At 46.0% G+C, this 11,515-nt stretch overlaps 1 protein-coding gene across 50 annotated transcripts in view; it reads left to right on the plus strand.

Annotated features, from left to right (window-relative positions):
- SEC31A (SEC31 homolog A, COPII coat complex component) overlaps window positions 1–11,515 on the plus strand; it is a 63,160-nt gene extending 51,645 nt beyond the window's left edge. For 20 of the 50 annotated variants that reach the window (XM_021101838.1, XM_021101847.1, XM_021101856.1 and 17 more), the window contains 5 exons: window positions 2,128–2,186; window positions 3,125–3,388; window positions 5,729–5,848; window positions 8,677–8,748; window positions 10,684–11,515. In XM_021101838.1, coding sequence (XP_020957497.1) covers window positions 2,128–2,186; window positions 3,125–3,388; window positions 5,729–5,848; window positions 8,677–8,748; window positions 10,684–10,863 — 695 coding nt within the window. In that variant the 3' untranslated portion in view covers window positions 10,864–11,515. Of the gene's footprint in view, window positions 1–633; window positions 673–2,127; window positions 2,187–3,124; window positions 3,395–5,728; window positions 5,849–8,676; window positions 8,749–10,683 lie in introns of all 50 variants that reach the window. The other 30 variants (XM_021101832.1, XM_021101843.1, XM_021101833.1 and 27 more) reach the window with 3 other exon arrangements.

Raw genomic sequence — 11,515 nt, forward strand, 5'->3', positions numbered from 1 at the left:
ACACATGCCGTCCTGAAGTCTGCATGGCCGTGCAGAAGTCCTCCCATTTCTCTTTGAAACCCTGCTGCTGCCAGAGGTTGTGACCAGCAGCATTGGCCTTACCTAGGAGCTGGCTGAAGCGGCAGAGCCTCAGGCCGAGTGCGGTACCCAGTGGACTAGAACCTGCATTTTTATAAGATCCTCAACTGATTTGGATTCCTGGCTCTAAATAATACTAGAATGGACACACTTAGGTTAGAAAGACTCTCTGCTCTCCTGCTCCGTGATATTACTGAGCTTCGTTGATCAAATAATAGAAAAACCACCTGCACAAGCAATTAGGACATAGTGTTAAATAGGAGAGAGTGAGATTTTCTCCTAGAAGAGACACCAGGCGCAATAAGGGACAGAGAAATGTCTGCGTTAATGGGATCTGACACAATGTAAATGAATTAGCTTTGCCCACAAATTGATTACTTTCTTAATTAGGTAGAAGCCATTTCACATGACTTGATTAAAAAGTGAGTTTTATTCTCATAAAATTAGTTCTTTCTTGGGGTTGATGAAGGCAGAAGAAACAATTATAAAATGAGTAGAATTTAGAATGTCTTTGATGGTAATATTGTTTCAGTGACTTTTACATTTTGTCTGCAGAGAGTCAGTCTATGCCAGACCAGGCCTCTGTGTTGGAAGGTGAATTGGTTACAGAATATACCTTTGGAAATCTTTGAATCGTTGAATAATTAATGAATGGACATTGACAATTACGCATGTGAACTTGAAAGCTGATGACATCCTAAATCTGATCAGTATAATTTTTAAAATTTGGCTTCTTAATTGAATCAAATCTTAGAACTGATTGAATTAATAACAGTGACACAATGATCTTAAATCATAAAAGTTGTCTGTTTCATATCCACCTAAAGACAAGGCCGTTCCAAGATTGTCGTAGATGTGAGAGAGATTAGAAGGCAATGGGAAAGAGCTGAATGACTGGTCTCAGAACTTTCAAGAATTTGTTAAGCAGAGAGCAGCGTGTAGTTTCATGTTTTGTGATTAGCTCTTGAGTGTTTTGAGGCTCATTTGGCATTCTCTTAACTTGTAGAAACTTAATTCTATTTTAAAAATCAAGGTAAATGAGTACATGCTGGTTAGGAAGTCTCGTTTTAAAAAAATTTCTGTGACGTGGTATTCTTTTCTTTGCTAAGCAGTTTTGTGATTTAATATTGTGGACATCAATCAAAAGGTAAAAAGACTGAAAGGATGTTTAATTTATTGAAAGAAGAGTAATTTTTTGCTTTTATATATACACCTACACAGGGTTAAAAATATACAATGGTTATATTGTGATTTAATAATTACCTTATTTCTAGCATATTGTATTCTTTTTTTCTTTAAAAACACAAGCATTAAGGTACTTAATGAGTACTACTGATGTCCATTTCTCACTTTGAGGTGGCAGGTTTTGCGAGGTCTGGGGGGTAGAAATTTAGTAAGATGATAGTACTTTAATTTTATATTTGCTGCCAACCTGGAATTTGTGTGTGTGTGGCATTAAGAAAATACAGCAGATATTTGAATGCCCTTTTCTACTTAATAAGGGCGTCCTCACCCAAGGATGATAAAACATTCTGGTGTTGTGTCATTGGGCTCCTTTTTTTAGCAGTGTTTTTTAGCATGCAGATGATTTGCTAATGCTGACTGCCTTTGCTGAGTTGCTCTCTGAGAAAATAGGAGGTGGCTACTTTTTTTCTTTTCTTGTGTGTTGAATGTATCAGAGGCCATTTTTAGTAGACTCGGGTGATTTGTTTTTTCTTTATTAGGAGAGAATTATTTGATCCTTGAAGGTTATATGCCGATATAGACATAAAGCCTTCACTGTCTTTAAATTTAGCACATTTTTTTTTTTTTTCACTTTAAAAGGAAGTAATGCTTTCTAAGCCAAGGCCCTGAGATTGTTGGAGGTAATGAGTTTGAGAATTCAGGGTCACAGCGATCCAGTGATCCCAGCAGCTCCGTTGGCAAAACTTTTGTGAGAGTTATCTCAGGGTGAAGGTGGAATTTGAAGGTATTAATGTGATGGATACAATAGAGTTTTCTTCTTTTCAGGATTCTAAAGGAAAAAACGCCCTCTATTATCTGTTATAGGTCCTCAGAATGGTTGGAATGATCCTCCAGCTCTGAACCGAGTCCCCAAGAAGAAGAAGGTACTAGAAAAAGATGTCTTTGCAGTTGCCTGCAGATGTCCTGTCAGTCACGTAGCCACCTAAAGCACCCCACACTTCGCTGTTCCTTTTAGAGGCAAAGCGCTCTGACTCTTATACTTAATCCGCGTATTTCACCTTACACCTTCTAATCCGTGAAGGGGAGGAGAAGCAAGGACCCGGCAGTGTGGTGGTAGGAGGTACCCCCTCTGAGGAAACAAGGTGTACGTGTCCAGTGGATCTCTTGCAGAGAGAGGAAAAAAATTCAGGCTTCTCAAATGATTTATTGTTAGGAATTACTTTGGTTTGGGGTTCCAGCTGTAATCATGAATTTGTAATTATATTTTGGACTATTTTGTCAAATAGGCTTTTCTACTTTTTAAAAAATACTCCTAGTGATTTCTGTCCCCCAAATACAGTAACGAGAGGCCAGAACATAAAATTAAGAGATACTGAATGGGCAAAAAAACCCCAGGTTTAGGTCAGTGATCATCAGAAACTTACAATACTTTTAGGGTGATTGATTATAAAGAAGATACCACTTAGCGGTCTAAGGAAAGGGTATTACATCTAAGCACATTAAACACTCACAGACGCACATTTGGCATATCTGATCCCAGTACCGCCAGATGCAGTTCTCCAGACTTTGACGTCCCTTTTCAAAGATTCCGCGGTTTGGGCTCCCATTGTGGGAGTTAAGTGCAGAGGGGAAACGGAGAGGTCCAGGTGTGAGCTCCCAACCCGCTTAGCCGGATTAGCTTTACTTTCATGTTTCACGCTAGACTTCTGCATACAATTTCAATTTTAAAAGTATTCTGTGGTTTTAAAGAGAGAAAGATAATTTAACCAAGGACTAGCCTGCCTCTCTCATTTAAAGCTTAGGGAATGTTGCTGTCATTTTCTCCTTACTCTTGGTGCCTTTTATTTCCATCGTTTAAAAGATGCCTGAGAACTTTACGCCTCCTGTTCCCATCACGTCGCCGATCATGAACCCCCTGGGCGACCCCCAGTCGCAGATGCTGCAGCAACAGCCTTCAGCTCCAGTCCCACTGTCAAGCCAAGCTTCCTTCCTACAGCCGCACCTTCCAGGTGGCCAGCCCTTCCACGGCATTCTGCAGCCCCTTGGTCAAGTGGGCATGCCTCCGTCTTTTTCAAAGCCCAATGTTGAAGGTGCTCCTGGGGCTCCGATTGGAAATACCATCCAGGTAACAGTAAGTCTGTGGAAGTGGGAGATGGTGCTGTTTCAGCACACGTCTTTTTTGGGGGTTTTTTCTTTTTTAATATGCTAACTTTTACAGTTTATACTCTTATATTATCTCAAATTGATTTCAGTTTAGACAGCTTAATGATCATGTACGTATATTATTTTTCATTGGCATTGCCATGTAAAAACTTTTCAGAAGGGGCCTGTGTACTTAACTAGTATACGTTTACAGTAACTTAACAATTGAGTAATTTTATTTGACCTAATGAGTAGCCACAGTTTAAGATCAGTTGAATCCCCGTATTTGCATCTAAGGTTGCTAAGCAGAAGCTGTTTGCAAAAGTTTTTTCCTTTAAAATATAACATAAAAATGTAATGAGTTATATCTTTTCTTGTGTATGTATAAGAGCTGATAATATAACCATATATTTGTATGGAGATATAAATCTGTACTTGGCTTTCCTCATACGAACAGCTAGCTGGAAGGGTTCTAGATGAGGAAGAAAAAATCAGATTTCCGTATAATCAACTTAGACATACAAAGACATTTTGATCTATTCATGAAAAATAAAGAGATTGGGTCACAGTTCAGCATACAAAGATGAAACAAATTCTTGCTCAGATATTAAACTGGTTCTTCTGTCTGTTTTGTCTTTGACTCATGGAAGTCAAATTTGCAGAGATTGTATCTGTCACAATAGCATGGTTTGCTTTGAAGAGAGAGTTCTGCCTAAGGAACTTCTAAATATTAACGTTGCCTTGTAAAAAACCCAGTGTTTGGAGGAGGTGGGAGGACTTGCTTCCTTCCGCAGGAATCTACATTACAAAGATGCATTGTTCGTTTGTGTGACTGCAGGTCTGTGCTGTTTGCAAAGTCACTCGCTTTTGTTTAGGCCTGGTAGTCAGGCTGTCTACACCAGAACCACAGTTCCCATCCAGAGGGCGGCTGCGTGGATGTATGCGTTCACCCAGGCCGTGACATCCCGCTCCCTGCCCACTCGGGTATCTCTGAGGCCCCGCACACTGAACACATCCAAAACCTAATTCACACTCCTCCTCCCAGCCTGGTCGTCTTGCTGGCGTGTCCCGGTTTCGTTAATGGCACTGTAATCCTTCCTGTGTAATCCAGCCAGAACCCCGGGAATCATCTTTATGTGGTTTTTCCTTCAACCAGCCTTTGCAGTCTGACCCCAGATCTTCCTGATACTGCTTTGAAATCTCTCTCGAATCCCTTCTCTGTGTTTCCCGTCTGGTCCATGCTACCTTTTCTCCACTAGTCAGCAATGCGGGGTCCTCTAACTGATGTGCCGACATCTACTTAGACCCATTTCTTACCTGGCCGTACCCCCTCCTGGCTTAGAGCTTCATGGCTTCGCATTGTTCTCAGGATGAAGACCAGAGTCTCCCACATGGTCTGGACGCCCGGGGCTCCTGGTCCTCCTTGCTGTGGCGGCTCCAGCCACCCTGACCGCCCTTTGGTCCCTTGTCTCGCCATGCTTCCTGTGTTCGTGTTCTGTGCGGAGTGCTTCTCCCTCCGTGTTTAACTGGTTAAGCGCCACCTGTCCCTCGGAGGGACCTGCTTCAAGAGCCTCCCCCAGTTCAACCTCAGTCACACTGTCTGCCGGTGCCAGCAGTGTTCCCTAACCACAACTGCTATTTCTATACATTTATGACATTTTAAAACTCTCTCTCTCTTCCATTAGCCTGTGAACTGTCTGGGGGGTGACGTCACTTCCATACGGGGTCACCAGCTCCAGCCACTGCCTGATACGTAACTGCCTGATGTGTTTAGTGGGATGAGTACATCCACTGAAACTTTGCACACACGCACATGCCTTCTTTGTTTTCCCGTCTCTACATTCAGTAAGATCATAGCGTCTTCTAGGCTAACCTTTGGCTTAATCTTGCAGTTTGATAACAGCCCAATTAACAACCTCCAAGAATAAACCAGAGAATAGAAGAATGTCAGGATAGACGAAAATGAGCCAGCAAGCAGAGCATGCAGCCAGCTCTGCGGACGCCTGTTCTCACTTCCTGCCTGCCCAGCTCTCCTTCCCGTCCTGTTCCATGCAGTGGGATCACCCTGTGTTCCCTAATTAGCCAGATGTTCTGTCCAATCCTGTTTTTGAAAATAGAAGCTGTAGGAAGAGTGCGTGTGTCTTCTACTGAAGATCTGGTTTTTATTTTTACGTATCCCACGTGATCGCACATGTTCGTTTTTCATTTGCTTCTGAATGGCCTGTCTACAAGGAAGTTGGTTTCTCTTTATCGCAGATTCAGGGCTTTGTGTGGGGGTAGCCTCTGGTCATTTCCAGTCATGTTATGGTGTTATTCCTTCCAGCATGTGCAGTCTTTGCCAACAGAAAAAATTACCAAGAAACCCATTCCAGATGAACACCTCGTCCTGAAGACCACGTTTGAGGATCTCATCCAGCGCTGCCTCTCTTCCGCCACAGACCCTGTGCGTACCCTTCGCTGTGCTTCGTTAAAAAATCCCTTAGGGAATTCTCCTGTCACTACTGCTTGAAGTTTGACAAGATAGATTGTGAAAGTTCCTACAAGAGTAGTAAAGCTAGCACTTCTACATAGTTTGCTTTACATATAAAAACGTACTTAATTCCTTTTTTTGTAAATGTGTATAGTCCCTAAACAACCACATAGGAGGTCGACTTGTCACTTATTTTACAGATGAGGAAGTGAAGGCAGAAGAGCAGTTACCTAATAACCAGGGTCAGAGCCAGCCCTCACACACATCTGGCTCTGCCGTTCCCACTCTCAGCCCCTGCTGACTGCCTCTCACCGGCATGCCTCGCGTCTGGCACAGAAAGAGAACAGAATGGTGGTACCCACGACACTCAGGGGTTTCCTTCTGAGCTCGCATCAAAGCTTTTAAAAGTAGATCAAGGAGTTCCCGTCGTGGCTCAGTGGGAGTGGTTAACGAATCTGACTAGTAACTATGAGGTTGCGGGTTCGATCCCTGGTCTTGATCAGTGGGTGAAGGATCCAGTGTTGCCATGAGCCGTGGTGTAGGTCGCAGATGCAGCTTGGATCCCATGTTGCTGTGGTTGTGGTGTAGGCTGGCAGCTCCAGCTCCAGTTAGACCCCTAGCCTGAGAACCTCCATGTGCTGCGGGTGCCCCCCTAGAAAAGACAAAAAATAAATAAGTAAAAATAAAAGTTGATCAGCAATCTACCTTTGCAAAGACCTTAAAAATAGCTAAGTGTTTTAGATCTTGGACTCTAAGGCAACTGGTTTTTACTTTGTTTATTAGAGGAAGCCTGTGTATTGGCAACAACAAAAATTCCACAAAGCCAGTCTTGTTTTAGATGAAATTTTAGTTTCTGCCAACAAACAGTGACTATATTCATTGAATCAGAGGCCACTTGTCTGCTTGAAAAAACAGCTTCTGGAATTTGTTGTTTCATCAAACATTGAGTATTTTATGTGCAGCCTTCCGCTGGTCTTTTGGAAAGCGAGTCCCTGTACTGAGCGTGTCACGAAAGCAGAGGCAGAGAAAGACAACTGCCCCCGTAACGCGTTGGTGGAGAAGTTCTGATACCGTCACGGAGCCCCGGCCCCCGAGGGGAGGGTCCTGCCGGTGGCTAGCTAGGTGGGACCGACTCTGGACCCTCCATCCATCCAAGACCCTTTCAGTCAGTGCTGGAAACCATTTTTACAGTATGGCTTCATTTTTGCTTCCTCTTTGGTTGTGTCCAGACAACGCAGGCGCAGTAATTCTGCAGCACACCTTGCTTTGTAACTTCTCCGTGGTGGCTCCCTCTCTGCTCGGTCCTCGTCGGACACGCAGACGTGCCGGCCTCCAACACCCCAAGAGCGCAGCAGCCCCCGAGACTCGGCCCTGCTGCTCCTCCTGCCCGGAGCTCTGCCCCCGCAGGCCTGCCTCCTCCTCACTTGTTCCCGCTTCGCTCCGATGTCCCATGAGCCCTCAGGCCTTTCTTACACCCCCCCCCCCCGTACCCCCAGTGCTGCTGCCCTCTCACCCTGTTAACCTGCCTTCAAGGCCCGCATCCCCCTCTGACATACAGCCTGCCCTTCACGTCGGGTCCTTTTCCTGCCGGGTAGGATGTGAGCTCTGTGAGACACCAGACTGTCTGCACCCGGTGCTCACTACGTAGTGAAAGAGAGTGTCGCTTCGAAGGCTTCTGCATGGCACCGACCAGGAAGTTCGCCACAGAATGATGGGGGGTGGGGGGCCGTGCCCTCGGCATACGGACGTTTCCAGGCCAGGGGTCCCATGCCACAGCAGCTGCTCCGAGTCACGGCACGACAGCACTGGATCCTTAACCCGCTGCGCCCGCAGGGACCTCCCACAGTGTAATTTAAACCTTTACTTTTAGAATGGTTTCTCTCACTCTGCTTACAGTACGAGGACGATGGAGCTAGGAGGACTCCGAGATTTAAGACCTCACTTGAACTCTTCCCTCTTAATAATCTTAGGTCACCAGAGGACAATCCCCCCCCTCCTTTTTTTGGTGTCTTAAAGGCGCAGAATAAGAATTAAATGTGCGACGTGTGACTGAGTATATAAGTAGTATTTTTTTTTTTTTTTTGTCTTTTTGCCATTTCTTGGGCCGCTCCCGCGGCATATGGAGGTTCCCAGGCTAGGGGTCGAATTGGAGCTGTAGCCACCGGCCTACGCCAGAGCCACAGCAACGTGGGATCCGAGCCGCGTCTGCAACCTACATCACAGCTCACGGCAACGCCGGATCGTTAACCCACTGAGCAAGGGCAGGGACCGAACCCGCAACCTCATGGTTCCTAGTCGGATTCGTTAACCACTGCGCCACGACGGGAACTCCTATAAGTAGTATTTTTGATGTTTAAAAAAGATTCCCTAGTTCTAGAAGCTTGCCTTCTAGTGCCCATACTATTCATTTTATTTAAATTGCAGTGACTCTTAGACCTTCTCTTCTGTAGTACACTGACCCACCGCTGCCTCCGGGCGGCCCTTCCTGGTGCCTGAGGCTGTGGTATCGCTGTGGACTCACACACCCGAAGTGGGTGTGCCGTGCCCAGGGCATGCAGCCGGTCCACCGTCTTGCACACCGGGAGGAAGGGCCTCCTCTGGCCCTCAGCCCCGCCTTGATAGGTTACTCATCTCTGTTCTAATCGTCTGTCCGAGGGCCTCAGTCTTGGCTTAGCTCCATCTCGAGACCAGGCCAGGCAGTTCGACATGACGACTGTAAGGCTTAGTGAGAGGAGTGGGGCAGGTTCTGGCGATAAAAGGGAACGTTTGAGTCTCACACACCTGTTTTTCCTCTCTTGCAGCAAACCAAGAGGAAGCTAGATGATGCCAGCAAGCGTTTGGAGTTTCTGTATGATAAACTTAGGGAACAGACCGTAAGTTTGTGGGGGAAAGAAGGGTCTGTGATACTCATTTTTTCCTGATTGCTGGTAAACCAAGTCTTATCAGCACTTGCACGTAGGATATGGTGCACCTGGAGGCAAGGCCGCCGCTACAGTTAGAGAAAGGGCTCACGCGCCCTGTCTGAGACATGCATTTCCGTTCCTGGGGATAAGGGGATAGGCCCGGGTGTGTGTGTGTTAGGGAGAGGGAGAGGGAGAGATTGAGAAGTTTCCACCTTTTTTTTTTGTTGTTGTTGTTGTTGTTGTTGTTGTTGTTGTTGTTGCTATTTCTTGGGCCGCTCCCGCGGCATATGGAGGTTCCCAGGCTAGAGGTTGCATTGGAGCTGTAGCCACCGGCCTACGCCAGAGCCACAGCAACGCGGGATCCGAGCCGCGTCTGCAACCTACACCACAGCTCACGGCCAGATCGTTAACCCACTGAGCAAGGGCAGGGACCGAACCCGCAACCTCATGGTTCCTAGTTGGATTCGTTAACCACTGCGCCACGACGGGAACTCCTCCACCTTTTTTATAACAAAGATCAGATGCACAAACTGGCCTGTATTGGCCCCGAGGTAACTGGCTTTCTGTTCGTTTTTATGTGTTCCTTTAACCAAGAAATCAAGAGTGGGCAGATACTCTGTTTTCCAGAGACCAAAACGTGTAACCTTTCTCATAGTCTAAGACTCTGATCCTTTTCTCTTAGAGGAAATGTCACCCCAGGGCAAAGGCCGTGGTAGCCGCAGCTGGGCAGACCCGTGCGCTGTGACCATGGGGGCCGTGGGCCGTGGGCAGTAAATGCACCGTGTCTTCTGGTCCCCTGTCCCCCACCTCTCCTTTCCTTTCTAGCATTGATTTATTTTATTAATGAAAGCACCAGGAGAGGACAAAAGACTCGGGGCGTTTTCAGATTTTTGCATTTTTGTCTTCTTCCCCATTCCTCACATCAGTCCTATCAGATCAAACTAACCACATACCTCATGAGAACCATGTTGAAAGTGACCGTGGATGTGGTGCGGCCTGTGGACTGACCCACAATAAAGTCTTCTCTGAAAAGTATGGAAGCCACATAATGACATGGAAGAGAAGACCAGACCCTGCAGGTCCTGATTTGAGGGGGACGGACATGTAGCGCCATCAAGACTTGGCCGACCAAGCGCGTGATGAGCGCTGCTGCCCCCTAAAGGAGGCGGCCCGCAAGTGCCGAGTCTCTGTTGTTGGCAGGGTCTTAGAGGAAACTGGGCCCTGTTTCGGGGTGTCGTGGTTGAGAATCTTTAAGTTCCTTCCTGTGCCTGGGAGGATGGGAGCCTGTAGCTGAAGTAATTGACGAGTTGACGCTCTCGGTGCAGAGACCTTAGCATTTCAGCCTGAGGGAGGCAGTCGGGCTTCTTTTCTTTGAGAAGATACCTGGCTTATCCTGTGTGTATAATTCATACAAAAGGTCCTTACCTAAACCAAGGTGGTGGTTCCATTTTATAACTTGTGTTGCTTGGTCCAGGAAACTTTCCAGAAATGCTCACCACTTCATTCATTTCTTATATTGTTTATTTCAAGCTCCTTTTAAATAGCAGGGTTTAATGTTTGCAGAGGGTCTCATGGAATATTCTCCCTGATTTTTTTTTTTTTTTTTTTTTTTTTTTGCTTTTTAGGGCCGCACCCGTGGCATATGGAGGTTCCCAGGCCAGGGGTCAAGTTGGTGCTGTAGCTGCTGGCCTACCCCACAGCCATAGTAACGCCAGATCCAAGCCATGTCTGTGACCTACACCACAGGTCACAGCTCGTGGCAATGCCCGATCCTTAACCCCCTGAGAGAGGCCAGAGATCAAACCTGTGTCCTCATGGATACTAGTCAGATTGGTTTCTGCTGCGCCATGACGGGAACCCTACTCTGGCGAATTTAATTCTCTCTTGGTCCCACCTTCCTTTCAGCTCTCACCAACAATCATCAGTGGTTTACACAACATCGCCAGGAGCATTGAGACTCGAAACTACTCGAAAGGCTTGACCATCCACACCCACGTGGTCAGCACCAGCAACTTCAGTGAGACCTCCGCTTTCATGCCGGTTCTCAAAGTCGTTCTCACCCAGGCCATCAAGCTGGGTGTCTGAAGGACGCCTCCACTCTCAGCCAGCATTGCCATTTTTCCAAAGAAATATGTTTAAAACAGTGATAAGATGTGGACCAGTCCCCATTAGCATGTTTCCACGGCCGCCAGTGAAAACATTCACCCCGTTTCTGCAGGTAGACTCACCTTAGTCCTGCTCACAACCCTGGGGCTTCCTTTGACTTGCCTCTGTTGTTGCCCATGATGGTTTTCCTCTTCTGCAAATACTGTATTACCTGGATTACACCTGGTATGTTTTCCTGAACTATTCTGATAAAATGTGGTTTTTGAAAACTGAGTTACTTTTTGGAAAAGGAGCCTCTGGTTATGCATCAAGCAGAGCTCAAACTGGCTTTTCTCATGTCCTCCCTGCTTCCTCCGTGTCCATCACATTAAAGCGTGTAATCCTATTCATGTGTATGTAGTCTCTCTTTTTTAAAAAAACGGCTACTCACTGTTGAGTTTAAGCTCTCTTTTTGTGTCTTTGGCTTCGCTTTGGTCCTGAACAAATAACTAAATCTAGAGGCTGCTACATAGGTTTTAGCACATATTAATGGAAAGTGGGTTCACTATAGCTTTAAGACTGAGCCTTTTCTTCCTGTAAAATGCATTGAACTTTACTAATAAATGTTTTCGATACTCTGTTTGAATTTTAA

The sequence above is a fragment of the Sus scrofa genome, chromosome 8 (assembly GCF_000003025.6).
Source record: "Sus scrofa isolate TJ Tabasco breed Duroc chromosome 8, Sscrofa11.1, whole genome shotgun sequence".
Lineage (NCBI taxonomy): Eukaryota > Metazoa > Chordata > Mammalia > Artiodactyla > Suidae > Sus > Sus scrofa.